At 36.9% G+C, this 15728-nt stretch overlaps 1 protein-coding gene across 1 annotated transcript in view; it reads right to left on the bottom strand.

Annotated features, from left to right (window-relative positions):
- The window catches only part of LOC100021996 (O-acyltransferase like protein-like), an 83126-nt gene that overhangs the window by 54957 nt on the left and 12441 nt on the right, over positions 1-15728 (bottom strand). The window contains exons 2-3 of the mRNA XM_016431629.2: positions 9359-9498; positions 1883-1961 (exon numbers count right to left, since the gene is read on the bottom strand). Of these exons, the coding sequence (XP_016287115.1) occupies positions 1883-1961; positions 9359-9498 (219 nt within the window). The remainder of the gene's footprint in view (positions 1-1882; positions 1962-9358; positions 9499-15728) is intronic.

Below are 15728 nucleotides of genomic sequence, written 5' to 3'. Positions count from 1 at the left end.
ATAGGATCATCAGCTAATAAGTCACTAGATTTTCTTTATAAATTCAGAGCATTGCATATTATGGATACATCTCTTCCTTTTTGTTGGTTCTACTGAAGAGTTCCTTTTTCTATATTTAAAAAATAAAATCATACTTAAAAAGATTTGAAAAAAGATTACTCTTTTATAAAAATGAATAATATGTAAATAGGTTTTGAGTGATAATACATGTATAACCCAGTGGAATTGCTGGGAGGGGGGAGGGAAGAGAGGAAGAAGAAAACATGAATCATATAATCATGGAAAAATATTTTTTAAATAAAATTATTTTAAAAAATAAAAGAATTTTTTTTAAAGTTCTTTTTTTCTACTGTGAGAGATTTTGAAAGGTAATAAAACTTAGTCTGATTTGAGAGAGACAAAGCTTTAACATTTCCAAATCCCCCAGCTCCAATCCACTATAAAGTCTTCACCTCCCTTACTTTCTCTTCACCCATAGGAGCATCTATAATTCATCTATAATTCATCCTCACCTCCAAAGAAAGGCCTCTTTCCTTTCCATCCTTTTCAATCTTTCCCTCTTCTACTTCACCCACTCCCCTGTGGTATCTTCTCTTTCTGAAACTATAGAGTTTACCTTCCTCTCATTTCTAGCTCTTGATTTGGCCCCAACACATCATCCTCTACCACCCTTATATGCTTTCCCATGTTTAACATAGTTCCCCACACAAACAAAAAAACAGTAGGCAGGGTGTCCCCAGGTCCTATCCACAGTACAGGTATCTCATCCACATCATGACTTTCCCCATCACAATTTTGATATATGGTGGGTCATCATAAGAATTTATGTAGGGAATTTCAAAGAGTATCTTTAAAAATGTCTTTTGTTATATATGCAGTTTATTCAGTACTATTTTCTTCAAATTTGTTTCATTTAACATTTTTTCATATTTATTCCATATTTAAAATTTTCTTTTTCACATAGTATTTTTACTTAACAATTATGTACTGCCAATACCCCATAAAAGAAAAAATTCAGACTTCTTTGGGGAAGGCCAAAAATTCATGGAGATCCTGTGTCTCCAACCCCCAAAAGTGAAAGGAATATTGTACTCGCTATCTATCTCTTCACTGTTACATCTACCAGATTTCCACCTTTACCCCTGTCTCCTTGTATCCATTTAGAAAGAAGTCTCTTACTAGACTCAGTTGCTTCTGGTCTCTCTGTCTTCATTATTGTTCCTGAGTGCTATAATTTCTTGAATTTCCATTGCTTGGGGCTGTTGTTTATCCTTCATTTTTGAAAAGGACCACTGACATCATGGGGTAATGTCTTAACTTGCACAAGAATTGCATTTAAGTGAGGCAGAGATGCACAAAGTCATCAGCCTCTCTTCCGGAATCCAAGTCCAGAATGCCTGGTGAGTGGCCCAGGATGCAGTGGATGACTTTGGCCTCTCCAATGTCTAATGTCTGGTGCCCTCCACAATGCCTGCTTTGGTCACCTCCATTTATCATAAGAACAAATTGTTCTCTTCTGCCCATTCTGCCAGGAGAAGTCTTCACAGGCTTTGGGTAGACTCCTCTCTAAGTGACAAGTTTGAGGACCATCGTTATTTTCAACCTAGTTGAACCTGGCTGTTAATACTTGGAGCCCCCTCCTTTATAAGGGAAGTACTTATAACCCTAAAACACTACATAAAGAGAGTTACCACACTAATATTTGTCTCCCCACTCCTTTCACTTGTCCTCCCTCCTTAACCCAGTTAGCTCTGCACCTCTTCCTTTCTGAAGGGCTAATTCATTACTGAAGGAACTGTCCCTCCACTCTAGAGAAGAGCACCCAATTTTATACTCACCACCCCCAAGACTATAAATCAGTAGGTATTATTTTTTGTCTTACCTACTCGTGTCATCAGAGTTACATCATCTTCAGTGCAAGAATCAGGAACACACAAACCAATACTGTAGCTAATTCCATCCTAGGAAACATATTGAAAACCTTGAGTCCAAATGGTCACGAGAACATATGTGATATTTTCTTAGTAATGCTATAGCTCATCAACCTTAAATCCATTAGGTTTCATAACTGCCTTTAAGACTGAATGATCTCAGGACAATTCTCAATTATCTGAGAGGGATAGTAGCAGATCTTGTTCTATTTCTTGTTTATATTCTCACTTAATTCAGCTTTTTCCCAGCTGTCATTATTACCAACGGTGATTTAACATTGCTCCTCTATACAGACTGAAATTTAACAAGACTCAGATGAAAAGATGCGTCCCTTGTTCCATTTTTTACATTTTGTTTTGTTAATATTTATGACTTTTACTTTTATATCATATTCATTTGTAAATGTGCCTGTCTCCTTTCCCCACCCAGCAAAACATCTCTTGTAATAAAGATATAAAAGATTTAAAAAGCAGCTCAGCAAAATCAATGAAAATATCCTCCAAGTATGATAGTATATGAAACATTCTTCATCCACTGTCCACTACTTCTTTGAAGCAAAGAGGAAGGCGAATTCTATCAACTCCTCTCTGGGTCCAGTCTTGGTCAATATAATCACACAGTTCTTAGTTTTTTTGCTGCTGCTGGTGGTGACTTTTTTTCTGTTTATGTTGGTAACTCTGTGCTCATGATCATTTGAATAAGACTTTCTTTATGGTGGTTACTCAATTCCCAATATCTTTATGAGGAATAAAGTTAGTGAAATATTGAGATAAATGAGAATTTTATTGGCTTTCTGGCATCTAGGAAGGAAAAAAAAAAGACATGCAGATCTAGATTTTCTTTGAAGATAAATTCTTGAAGGGAAATAATGGTTCTGGGAAGAAGCCAATATGTGGAAGAGCCAGCTCCTTGATCATGTCTCTATCACCAACTTAACACCCTAGAGACTGAGGAGAATTTTCCCTTGCATAAGAGCTGGAACTCTCTCCCTTGACCTGAGATACTTTGCACTCAGTGGAAGAACTTTCACTCTGTGGCACATTTTTATCTGTCACTTGTATGATTTTTGTTTGCTATCAACTTGGATGAAAAGGTTTATTTTCTATTCACTGTATGTAGTCCTTGTGTAAGTAGAATTTGGTGGGGAGGAAGACAATGCATACTGTTTGGGCTCCTCTTTCCTTGTTGAGGGGTAGTGATTAGGAAAGTAGCTTGAACCTAAAAATTCTTTCCTCTAGATCCGTGTTGGATGACCCACACACCAGAGGGGGCTGCTGTCTTCCCTCTCTCCACAAGGACATGAGGACTTTTCTCCCATCACCATCACTACCCCTACCACCCCTCCCCCTGCCCAACAGCCCAATGGAAGTGATTCCTCCCTCCTCTATTTGGGGGGTGGGGGTGAAAGGGCTGTCTCTAAAAGATTTGTCATCACTGCCCTAGATTAACAAACAACACAGGGTGACTCAAAAGTCTTAGTATGGGCCTTAAACTATTAATTAATTAATTGATCAATCAATAAACACCTATTATATGCTAGACACTGTGCTAAGCACTGAGAATACAAAAAGACAATCCCTGCCCTCAAAGAGCTTACAAACAAATATATAAAAAGCAAACTAAACAAAGGATAAATGGGAAATAATTAATAGAGGAGAGGCTCTAAAATGAAGTGGGGTTGAAGATTTTGGTATTTAAAAGAAGCCAAGTATAAGAAATGATGAACAGGATGACTTCAGAAAAAGCTCGAAAGCGCTACATGAACTGATTCAGAGTGAAATAAGCAGAACCAGGAAAACATTGTACACAGTAACAGCAATATTGTGGTATGATCAAATGTGAAACACTTTGCCGCTCTCAGCAATACAAAGTTTCAGGACAATTCTGAAGGACTTATGACAGAGAATGCTATCTACCTCCAGAGAAAAGAACTGATGGAGTTGGCATGCAGGTCAAAGCTTACTATTTTTTACTTTAGTTGATCTAGGTTTTGATTTGGGCAGTTTGATTTTATATGAATATTCTCTTACAATAGTGAACAATATGGAAATATGTTTTGCATGATAATGCATGTATCACCCAGATCAAATTGCTTATCATCTCTGGGAAGGGGGAAGGAGAAAATCTGGATCTTATCATTTCAGAAAATGTAGGTGAAAAATTGCAATTACATGGAATTGGACAAATAAGATATCTTTTTAAAAAAGGAAGCCAGAGAGGAAGAAAGGTGGGAGAGTATTTTAGGCATGGGGAACAGCCAGAGAAAGTGCCCAGTCAAGCTGGAGTGTCTGATTCTAGGGATAGCTAAAAGGTCAGTGTCATTGAACTGAAGAATATATGTGTGGGGAGTGTAAAAAATAGACTCGAATACAGGACTACAATCCCCACAAGCCTTTGCTCCACTTCCCCAAAATGCTTTGTAATCTCACGGGAATTCTGAGATGGGCCGAGATCGAGGAAGGATTTAAGCTGGTGGCAAAGGTTTTTGGGGTCTTCTTTTGGACTTCCGTTTTGGGTCAGATGTGGCTCTTTCCATAATGTAGGTGAGGTCTCGTCTAGGCCTCTGGCCTAGGCACGTTTTCCTTATCCTGCATTTTCTTTAATCCTTAATCCTTAATAAACCTCTAAAAAATATAATACTCCTTGCAGAGAGAAACTAATTTCTACCTGTCTCCCCATATTCCTAAATTTTAATCTTTACAAGAGTAAGGTATAATAAGCCTGGAAAGGTAGGAGAGGGCTAGTTTCTGAAGAATTTTTTAATGCTAGAATGTTTTATTCTTGATCTTGAAAGCAACAGTAATTCCTAAAACCACACTAAGACTTTTGGGACACTCTGCTTTGGGAGAGAGGCAGACAGACTATTCTATTTGTTATCTCCTCTCTGAGGGGAGCAGAGTGGCCCCAACGTCCTAGAGGAGACCAGAGATAAATATTCATGCCTTCTTCTGAGCCAAATCTAAATGGCTACATGTCCATACACAAACCCTGCATGAGCAACACACACACACACTACACATTGCTGAAGGTAATATGTATATTATTTTTCTGACTCTGCTTACTTTACTCTGCATTAGTTCATATAAGTCAGGAAAAACTTTTTAAAACAAAATACTTAGGAGCAGCTGGGTGGCTCAATGAATAGAGAGAGCTAGGCCCAGAGATGGGAGGTCCTGGGTTAAAATCTGATCTCAGATACTTTCTAGCTGTATGTCTCTGAGCAAGTCACTTATTCCCAATTGTCTTGCCCTTACCACTCTTCTGCCTTGGAACAGACACAGTATGGATTCTAAGATGGAAGGTAAGGGTTAAAAAAAATACAGGCATCACTTCACATTGAGGGGATTAGGGGCATGGCACCCTTATGAAGGCCTTGTAAAAATTTTGGCCCTCCCATCATACCAAAGAAGTCTAACTTTTTTCTTTTTCTTTTATGGGGTGTTTATAATAAAAGAAATTGTATAAATTTGTGGTATTAAAAGATAAACTATATTAACATTACATAATACTATACATACATTTTATGCTTTTCTGAGTTTCTAAACTTCTTCTCTGTCATCTGCTAAACTTTGTGTGTCATCTACAACTTCTAAAAAACTCCCCCCAAATTCCCAATTAATTTCTTAGGCCAACCTGCAATATATAGAAACTGCTATAGGGAAAGTTCTGTGTGGAAGGAATACTGTGCTTAAAAACATTTAATTTCCTAATCTCTACCAAGGTATAAATCGAGGGAAAAACAATTTAGCCTTTTATTTAGCTCTACTTTCATCACTCTTGAGGTGATGCTTTCCATCTACTATAAAGAACCAGAAATAAGGAAGAATTATGCTGAGATGAATGCTACAGGGTAAGAGGAGGAAAGCTAACTTCTTTCTTTTCCCCCCAAATCAAGTCTTTACAGTGTAACTTCATCATTTAATTTGGAGTGTCCAGAAAATCACGGAGCTCTCTGTTTATGTAGAAACAACAACAAAAAAACCCATGGCAAAGACACTTTAAAAAAAATAATTACTGTCTTTTGATTTGAGAATAACTGTGTCTATAACTTTCTCCATTAATACAGATGACTGTGAGGTGACTGTCCTCCATATTTTGTGTCAGCAATTGAATGCTAGTAAAAAGAATGAATCAACTACAGATTTTATTAATAACCTAGACTAATAATTAGAATGCCATTTCTGAAGAGGAAAATGTAATATCAAAAATTAAAACCTCAGGCATGTTTTTGTCAGACTCAGAATTTATGACTAACATTTTGCTTTTGATTCAAACTTATGAATCTATTTCAAAATATCAGAGAAGAAATGTGTATGCACTGATTAAAAACTTAATAAATCCATCAATGTCATTAGAATTGGCCAGTAGGACCTCAGCTACAAATGAAGTGATGAGGACAATCTAATTTGTCCCCTCTCTTTAATAATATGAATCAGTTTGATGGTACTACAATGTGACATGTTGAAAAGTTCAATTTTCTTATTGCCATTTTTATTTAATATTTGGGTCCCAAGAAATGTGACTTTCAGCCATTTGTAATGTTCAAATTTTTTATTTCAGCCTAAAGAGAAAGTAAACCTTTTATTACTTGTCAAAGCAGGAAGGGAGTTCTATGATTTAAAAATTGAAAAGTTCTTCATTTTTAGCTTCATTGACTACGGATTCTCAAATGAAAGGGATTTTGAAGGTCATTAAACACAACACTCCCATTTTATAGAGGAAGAAACTATAGCCCAGAGAAGCTAGAAGACTTACTTATTCAAGACTACATATGTAGTAAGGTAAATAACAGAGTTGGGATTCAAACTCTCATCCTGAGATTCATTTTCAGTTTCCCCCCACTGCATCTTACTCTAAATCATCACAACCATAATATTGTATTCTTGAGCCCAACCTGGCAGGTCAACCCTAACTTTCTGCATCTGACCTTTGTTTCCAGGAAAGGAATTGTTGGTATTGGAAAATCTACATCTGACTTTAGACTTTAGCGAATAGCTAACAGGAGGAAAGGCTGAAGACCTGGCAAAAGTGGGGAACATATGTTTATATTATGATTTCCACCATCCTAAGAAGCCTTGAGTTGCCCATTTCTCTTCATTCAGCTTGGACTACTGACATAGTCCCTAGAATCATTCATTTTGGGAGGGTTATAGAGATTCTTTTAAAAATATATTGTATTTTCCCCATTACATGTAAAAATAATTTTAATATTAATTTTTTTTAATGTTGAGTTCTAAGTTCTCTCTCTCTCCCTCCCAGTCTTCCCTCCTCCCTGAGACAGTAGTCTGATATGGATTTTACATGTACAATCAGGTAAATTATTTTTCCATATTGGTCATTTTGTGGAAGAGAGAAGGAGGAAGAAGAGGAGGAGGAGGAGAAAGAAAATGAAATATAGTATGTTTTGGTCAGCATTCATATTCTACCAGTTCTTTCTCTGAAAGCGAATTTTTTCTCATGAGTCTCTGGGATTGTCTTAGATCACTGACCACTGTATTGCTGAAAATAACTAGGTCGTTCACCATTGTTCATCAAAAAATATTGCTGTTGCTGGGTACGATATTCTTCTGGTTCTCACTTCACTTTGTCTCAGTTCATGTAAGCCTTTCCATACTTTTCTGAAATCATCCTGCTTGTGATTTCTTATGGCACAGTAGCATTCCATTACAATTACATACCACTTCTTATTGAGCCATTCCCCAATGGATGGCCATCTCTTTAATTTCCAATTCTTTGCTAGGTCCTTCAAGTGGAGAAACCCTGATTAATCTTTAGGGTTTAATAAAGCTCACTTCAATTGTATTCAAATATTGGCCATATTGTTCATTCTCTCATCTCCCAGTGACTATAGAGAGACTAGGGGCAGGGAAAGGGTGGCTGATTCTCTTGCAAGAAGAACCTTTGGTCTTACATGGGCTGAGATTTACTGCTGAAGAATCAATTCTCCCAAATCCTAGTAAACTCCAGCTGTGGATACAATATCTTACAGGTAAGACCATGGGTTCCATCATTCACATTCCCAAGTATGGTAACTCTCAGGGGTCTTCATCTCATGTTAGGAGAGACATTCCAATTATTGTTTGTGGAACTTAAAGTAGTGATTTGGAGTCTGAATATTCAGGTGCGAATACCTCCTTCCTATTCATTATTTATGTGACCTTTAGCTAATCCAATTGACTTCTTCTGAGTCCCAGTTTCCTCCCCTGTAAAATAGAGGTAGGGTAAAAAGAAACTCCAAAGGCCTTTTTAGATCCAAATTTGTAATTTTGTTTTTATTCAGTCATTTCAGTCATGTCCAATGCTTTATGGGATTTTCTTGGGAAAGATATTGGACTTGTTTGCCATTTCCTTCTCTAACTCATTTTACAGATGAAGAAATTGAGGCAGAGAGAGTTAAAGTGATTTGCCCAAGTTCACCCAGCAGATTTGAACTCCTGACTCCAGGCCCCACAATATCTACTGTGCCATCTAGCTAGTATCTTTGATACTTTGATCCTAAATAAGAAATTTTTAGCTAGTTGATGCTCTACATTAAGAGAATGATCAACAAATAACTCAACTGGAAAAATTTTTTTAAAGATTTTGCCACTTTTCAAAAGGCTCTAATACACTAAAAGAGCATCTCAATGTTTTTTTCAATGATATACAAAAAGTGTCTTCAGACTCTTCCTTACTGTGTGACCCTGAGCCTAGTCCTTACTGCTCTTCTGCCTTGGAACTAATACACAGTATTGATTCTAAGATGGAAGGGTTTTTGTAAAAAGATAGACACAAAGTAAAAAGCTGTGTGTCCAAAGGTGTTTAACTTCCTGATCCCTGGTTTCCTCATCTATAAAACTGGGATGAGGATCCTTGTGCTATCCAATTTACAGATTGTTGAGAAGGATGCATTTTGTAAATATAAATAAAAACTATTTATTGCAACTTATCAAATTCATCTCATTATCCTAAAGATGGTCAATCCAATAAAAATGAGGCCTTTCTGTTAAAGAGATATTTGCTATCATGGGAATTAATGAGGCAGCAGTTTAATACATGGTTTTTAGAGAATGCAAGTTTTAATGCAAGCCCTAGTATACCTTGAAAGCTTCAATTTATTCACTTGTGAAATGGGAATATTACTCTAGATCTACCTTTTTTTTTAGTACACTTAACCAGATGACAAATGGCAAATTGCTTTCCAAAATGTTAAATGCTGAAAAAGATAAAAGTCAAACAAAAAGAAAGATCACATGTTTAAAAGTGCTTTTTGTCCTTTGTGAAGAACTCTACATAAACCCAAGCAATTATTCCCAAACGCAGGTTAGGGGAGGAAAGCCTTTTGAAAGTAGTTGGAAGTTCTTCGTGGAAGAGGAAATCAGTGGGATGTCAGAGAGTTGTATTATGTCCCAATACTACACACAGAGAAATAAATGGAACAACCTACCTGCTGTATCTGAAGCTTGCAATAGCGCCCTTGGAAATGCTCCCTGGGAGTTCTGGTAGAGAGGCATTCGCTGTAAGATCCCAATCTGTCCACATTCCCATTCAGAATGTTGCTGCCCAGCTTCCCAGTGGCATCATACACTAAGCATTGAGAACACAAGCCCTCATGTCAAAAGATGCATATGGGAATCTCAGACCTTCAGAGGGGCAACTGACTTGTCCTTCTTTAGTTTAGGAATATTATCCGATCAAGAAAGGACACCTACTCTTTTATACTCCATTTTCCTTGGTGGAGAATAAAAATATGTATTCCCAATTATTTATGTATTTTTAACTGTTTTCTAGTTTAATTTTTGCTAACAATAACATTATGGGAAATGAAAAAGTATATCTTAAATGAAACTTGAAAGAGAAAAGGATAAGGGCTGTTTGGTGGCTAAGTGGATTAAAAGCTAGGGCTAGAGACTGGAGGTCCTGGGTTCAAATTTAGCCTCAGATATTTCCTAGCTGTGTGATCTTAGGCAAGTTACTTAATCCCAGTTACCTAGTCCTTACCACTCTTCTGTCTTGAAACCAATGCTTAGTATTAATTCCGTAATAATTAAAATTATGAGACTGACAGTAGTTTAATAACTTTATTATGCATAATTAGAAATCTGTTACCTTAAAAACTACATTACCTGGGATACCACTTACATCCTTTTGTTACATATTTCCTGTAGACAGAGCATATTAGGCAGTGGGGTGGCTTGTCCCAGGCTCTTTGCTTCCTGTTGCGACCATAGTGATGGTAAGGAGGGTTTTTTAACAGTCTGATTAGCCATGGGCATGTGGTTTTTTATTTTGTTATCTTTTTATTCCTTTACTTCTAATGATCATTAATAAATCTCCTAAAATATAATATTTTTATTATTGCACATTAATTTTAATTTTTATAATTAAATCAAAGTAATAGAAATAGTAGTAGTAGAGGTAGTAAAGAGAAGGAAAGATAGGAAAGTTGTAGAGAGATACTTAGCTTTCTAATCCATTGACCACTATGATGGGCCAATAATCCAATAATCTCTCCATGCTCCAGCCTCAAGACCCTGACTGGCTCTTGGTCTGACCTTATAAACTCTTTTCTTCACCCATTCACTATCACATGTCACATCTTAGGAACCAATCATAGTTCCTTAATTTGCCTGGGCTGCCCAGGGGGCAGTGGAATCAGTTTCCTGTCTTGTTGGTTCCTTGGTTCTTTAACTTCCTTTCTCTGAGTGCTTATCTATACCTGAATTTACTCTTGGTTCTTTAACTTCCTTTCTCTGAGGCCTTGACTATACCTGAATTTACTCAATGGTCTTTGACCTCCAGGTTACTGAGAGATGATGTTAAACAAAGCGAGAGAGAAATTTGCTTCTGACAATTCTAAGGTAGAAAAATGGAATTTTAGTAACTACCTCATCTAACAGGTAACAGTAATAACAATGGTGAGAATATATGTATTATTTTAAGGTTTGCAAAGTACTTTATAAATATAATTTAATTTGATCCTCATAACAACTCTATGAGGTAGATGCTATTGTTATTCTCCCTTTAGAGAGGAGGAAACTGAGGCAGACAGAGGTTAAGTGACTTTCCATGGGTCACAAGACCAGAAAGTATCAGAATCTAGATTTGAACTCAGGTCTTCCTGACTCCGGTGTTCTATCCATAGTTCCCTATGGAACTAGCTAGCTGCTTCATGGTATGGTTAAATGACTTATCTAGTGGAATAAGAATGAGGCCCCAAAACTCTAGTCCTATTTCCACTCCACCAAACTATGTTAAATGGAGAATCGCTTTGGGAAGAGATGGAGTTTTCATGGAAGAATCTTCTAATAATCTTCACATATTTTCCCCAGACTTTATTCTGCTCCAGTTTTGTGTGCTACAAAGATTCCTGAGCACTAGGACAAAGGCATGAGTTCTAGTCCCAGTTCAACTACAAAGGAACCACGGATCTCTCCTGGGATCCATTTCTTCATCTGACAAATGATAAGTGGGGTTTGGACTATGACTTCTAATGTTTCTCATAAGCCATGATTTCTCCCATGTCACTAATTTAGAGGAAGAGACAGAACACAACCCATTGAAAAGTCTTCTGGATTTGGCATCACAAGACTTCAGTTCATACTTTGGTTCAAGTATTTATTACCTGTGTGAGTTTGGACAAGTCTCTTAATTTCTCTGGTCTTCAGTTTCCCCATCCATGAAACAGGAGAGGAGGGACATGAAATTAGATAGCCTGTTAGGTTTTTCCAGTCTTACCTATAATCCTATAAATTTATACTCCAAGAAACTGATAAGGAGGTATGGGCAACTGGTCCATCACAGCTCTAATCTCTGAAATATCTGCTACTAGAGAGATACTGTGTTATTTCCTAAGATTTCATAAGAAACAAAAAGTGCATGAGCCTTTAACTTAATTAATACAAAGCACAAAAGCCTAAATAATTAGTCCTAAAACAATATCTCAAATGATATTACAACACTTATATTTTTGGCACTAAACCATATTTTCATAGGATAATATTATCCTAGATTCAAAGCTGTAACCTCACAGCCCAATGAAAACATCCCCCTTATTTTAGGATGAGGAAACTGGGGCCCAGAGTGGCAAAACAACTTATGCAAAGTCATACAGGTAATAACTGGCCCTAAAGTTAATATTTAGTATATTTATTGTTGTTGTTTAGTCATGTCTGACTCTTTGTGACCCTGTTTTGGGTTTTTTTTTGGCAAAGATATTGGAATGATTTGCCATTATTTCCTTCTCCAGCTCATTTTACAGACAAGGGAACTGAGACAGAATTAAGTGACTTGACCATGGTCACACAGTGTCTGAGGCCAGATTTTTTTCCTTTTTTTTAATTTAGAATATTTTTTCATGGTTACATGTTTCATGATTCCCCCCAAAACCCCCACCTTGCTCTTTCTTCCTGCCTCCCAAATTTGACAAGCACTTCCACTGGGTTATACATGTATCATTGTTCAAAACCTATTTATGTGTTATTCCTATCTGCAGTAGCACGATCCTTTAACTCAAAATCCCAATCATATCCCTATCACATTACATGATCGATCACGTATTTTTCTAATGCATTTCTGTTCCCACAGTTCTTTCTCTGGATGTGGATAGTGTTCTTTCTCCTAAGTTCCTCAGGATTGTCCTGGTTCATTGTATTGTTATTAGTAGCAAAGACTATTAATTCGATTCTGCCATAATGTACGATGTTCTCCTGGTTCTGCTCCTCTCACTCTGCGTCACTTCCTGGAGGTCGTTCCAGTCTCCATGGAATTCCTCCAGTTTATTATTCCTTTGAGCACAATAGTATTCCATCACCAACATATACCACAATTTGTTCAGCCATTCCCCAATTGAAGGGCATCCCCTCATTTTCCAATTTTTTGCCACCACAAAGAGTACAGCTATGAATATTTTTGTACAAAGGTTTTTTTCCCTTTATTATCTCTTTTGAGTACAAACCCAACAGTGGTATGACTGGGTCAAAGGGCAGACATTCTTTTAAAGCCCTTTGTGCATAGTTCCAAATTGCTCTCCAGAATTCACAACTCCACCAGCAGTATCCTAATTTTGCCACATCCCCTCCAGCTATCACTTCCTTTTGTTGCCATATTGGCCGGTAGGGGTAAGATGGTACTGAGGCCAGATCTGAACTCAGGAAGAGGAGTCTTCTCTATTTTAGTCCCAGTACTCTATCTATCTTGCCACCTAGTTGTCCAATGTTTAGTATTAACTCTCTTAAAAGTTGGAGAGAATCTTTTTTTTTTTTTAACATCTGAATCACCTTGAAGTGACTTAGGGTATTTATTACAGGAAATGGTTGTTTCTGTTTTGTTTTGTTTTTTGTTTTTGATGAGCCATTTTTGAGAAAGTCTCCTCACAGACCTTGGTCAGGTCAAGTAAAACAAATCATTTGTTCCAACAGTCTCCTCTTCTTTTGACTAACTCTGTCATTCAGAGTAGAGGAGTTCAGCCAGTGGGTATGAGTTGCCATTGGCCTTTTGGAAATTGGTTTGTACTGTTCCAGGTTGTTATCATATGAAGGAAAGAACTGCCCACCCAGCCTCCTCCACATACATTGACCTTTGCACTCAAATCTACTAGTCATCAGTTCAGTAATTTGCATCTATCCTTAGTCTAGCTACCATATTGAATTTTGCAGAAAACTTATGTCAAAAATTCTTGCCATGTCCCACCACTCTCTCATATGATTATTATCATATATCACATATATAATAATAATTCTGATTATTATAGTAAATCTCACTTGGTAGAATTTAGCTACCTATAACTTCTTTTTAGAAAAGTACTATAATTTTGCTCTATAGTAAGAACAAATTTACCATCTTGGGCATGTATATTGAGAACTTAAAGGAAGTGCTTTAACTTCTGAAAAAATGTACAAATGTGGGCTGAACAAATTGTGGTTGTCTGTTGGTGATGGAATACTATTGTGCTCAATGGAATAATAAAGTGGAGGAATTCCATGGAGACTGGAACAACCTCCAGGAAGTGATGCAGAGTGAGAGGAGCAGAACCAGGAAAACATTGTACACAGAGACTGATACATTATGGCATAATTAAATGTAATAGACTTTTCTACTAGTAGCAATGTAATGAACCAGGACAATACTGAGGAACTTAGGAGAAAGAATGCTATCCACATCCAGAGAAAGAACTGTGGAAATGGAAATGCATTAGAAAAATACGTGATCAATCATGTAATGTGATAGGGATATGATTGGGATTTTGAGTTAAAGGATCGTGCTACTGCAAATATGAATAACACATAAATAAGTTTTAAACAATGATACATGTATAACCCAGTGGAAGTGCTTGTCAGATTTGGGAGGGGAGGAGGGAATAGACGGGGGGTGGGGCATGAATCAGGTAACCATGGAAAAATATTCTAAATAAAAAAGGGGGAAAATGTACAAATGTGTAATTTTTATGTAAATGTTCTTATGAAGTTTGCAAGTACTATTTTTTATTATCTGGAGAAAGTTTATTAGAACATGTTTGTAAAGAGGAAGATAAGAGAACATTTGTAAAAAGGAAAAAAATAAATTTATTTTTGAAGACTAGATCCAATTTGTTTGTAGTAAAATGCATATTCTTAAAATTTTTATGCCTTAAATTAAAAATGAAAATGTTTATCTGGACTTAAAATATATAATAATTAGACTAATATAATTATAATCAGAATCTACCTTGGAGGTTCTTGAGTCTAAGTGCCTCATTTTATAGATAAAGAAGTTAAAGTACAGACACATCTGAAACAAGAGGGCCAGCCAAAACTGGGAGGGGAAAGGAATAAGCTTTGTTTAGCATCTATTATGTGCCACACACTGTGCTTAGTGCCATGTAAATATTATCTTCACCATCATGCTGCAAGGTAGGCACTGTTATTATCCTAATTTTACAGTTGAGGAAACTGAGGCTAACAGAAGTTAAATGGCTTCCCTAAGGTCATTCAGCTAGGAAGTACCTGAGGCCAGATTTGGACTCAGGTTTTCTTGACTCCAGGACCAGTACCTATCCACTGCACCACTTAGCTGCTCAGGGAAGGGTCTGAAGAAGGATTTGAAACCATATTTCCCAGACTCAAGGCCACTGTTCTTTCCACCACAACTTTATAGAATTTGGTAATTCCCAAACCTCACTGACTTGTCCCCAACTTCACAACTGAGGTTGATTAGATTGCAACTACTGAATTGACATGAAAAGCTAAAGAGGGCAGAATCAAAGATTAAATATGATAGAGAGAAGATAGTAGAAGAATAACTACCCACCCACACATACATACATACATACATACATACATACATACATACATCACCCCTTATACAACAGGTTCATGTTCATAATCAGTTGCCCTTGCTTCCCACTCCCCTCTGGGGAAGCATGTGGGATCCAAAATTGGAAGCAACCAATATTTCCAAGGTCAACACAGGCAACAGAAAGCAGAGTTGGAATTCAAAACAGACCTTCTGATTCCAAATTCAATGTTGTAGTCACTAAATGATGAAACTCCATTTCCTGTTTAAAGTGCATGGTTTTTTATAGGCTGTTTTTTTTGTTTTTTTTTTTAAGGCTTGCCAAATGATGTAATTCTGGGTGCCATGGGGAGGTTTGGATTATATTTGTTTCTTTTCTCATTATGGACTCCCTTGAGCAAATTGCCCTTTTCTGGTTATCGCCTTAATATTCTTTCATTATGACCACAAGAGACCTAGAGGCACTTCTGTATTAAACTGCATCATGATGATGATGATGAAGAGGAGAAAGAAGTGTATGTCAATGATTAGAGGTACCTGCTATT

The sequence above is a fragment of the Monodelphis domestica genome, chromosome 3 (genome assembly GCF_027887165.1).
Source record: "Monodelphis domestica isolate mMonDom1 chromosome 3, mMonDom1.pri, whole genome shotgun sequence".
Taxonomy (NCBI): Eukaryota; Metazoa; Chordata; class Mammalia; order Didelphimorphia; family Didelphidae; genus Monodelphis; species Monodelphis domestica.
This window is presented reverse-complemented; position numbering and strand designations above follow the sequence as displayed.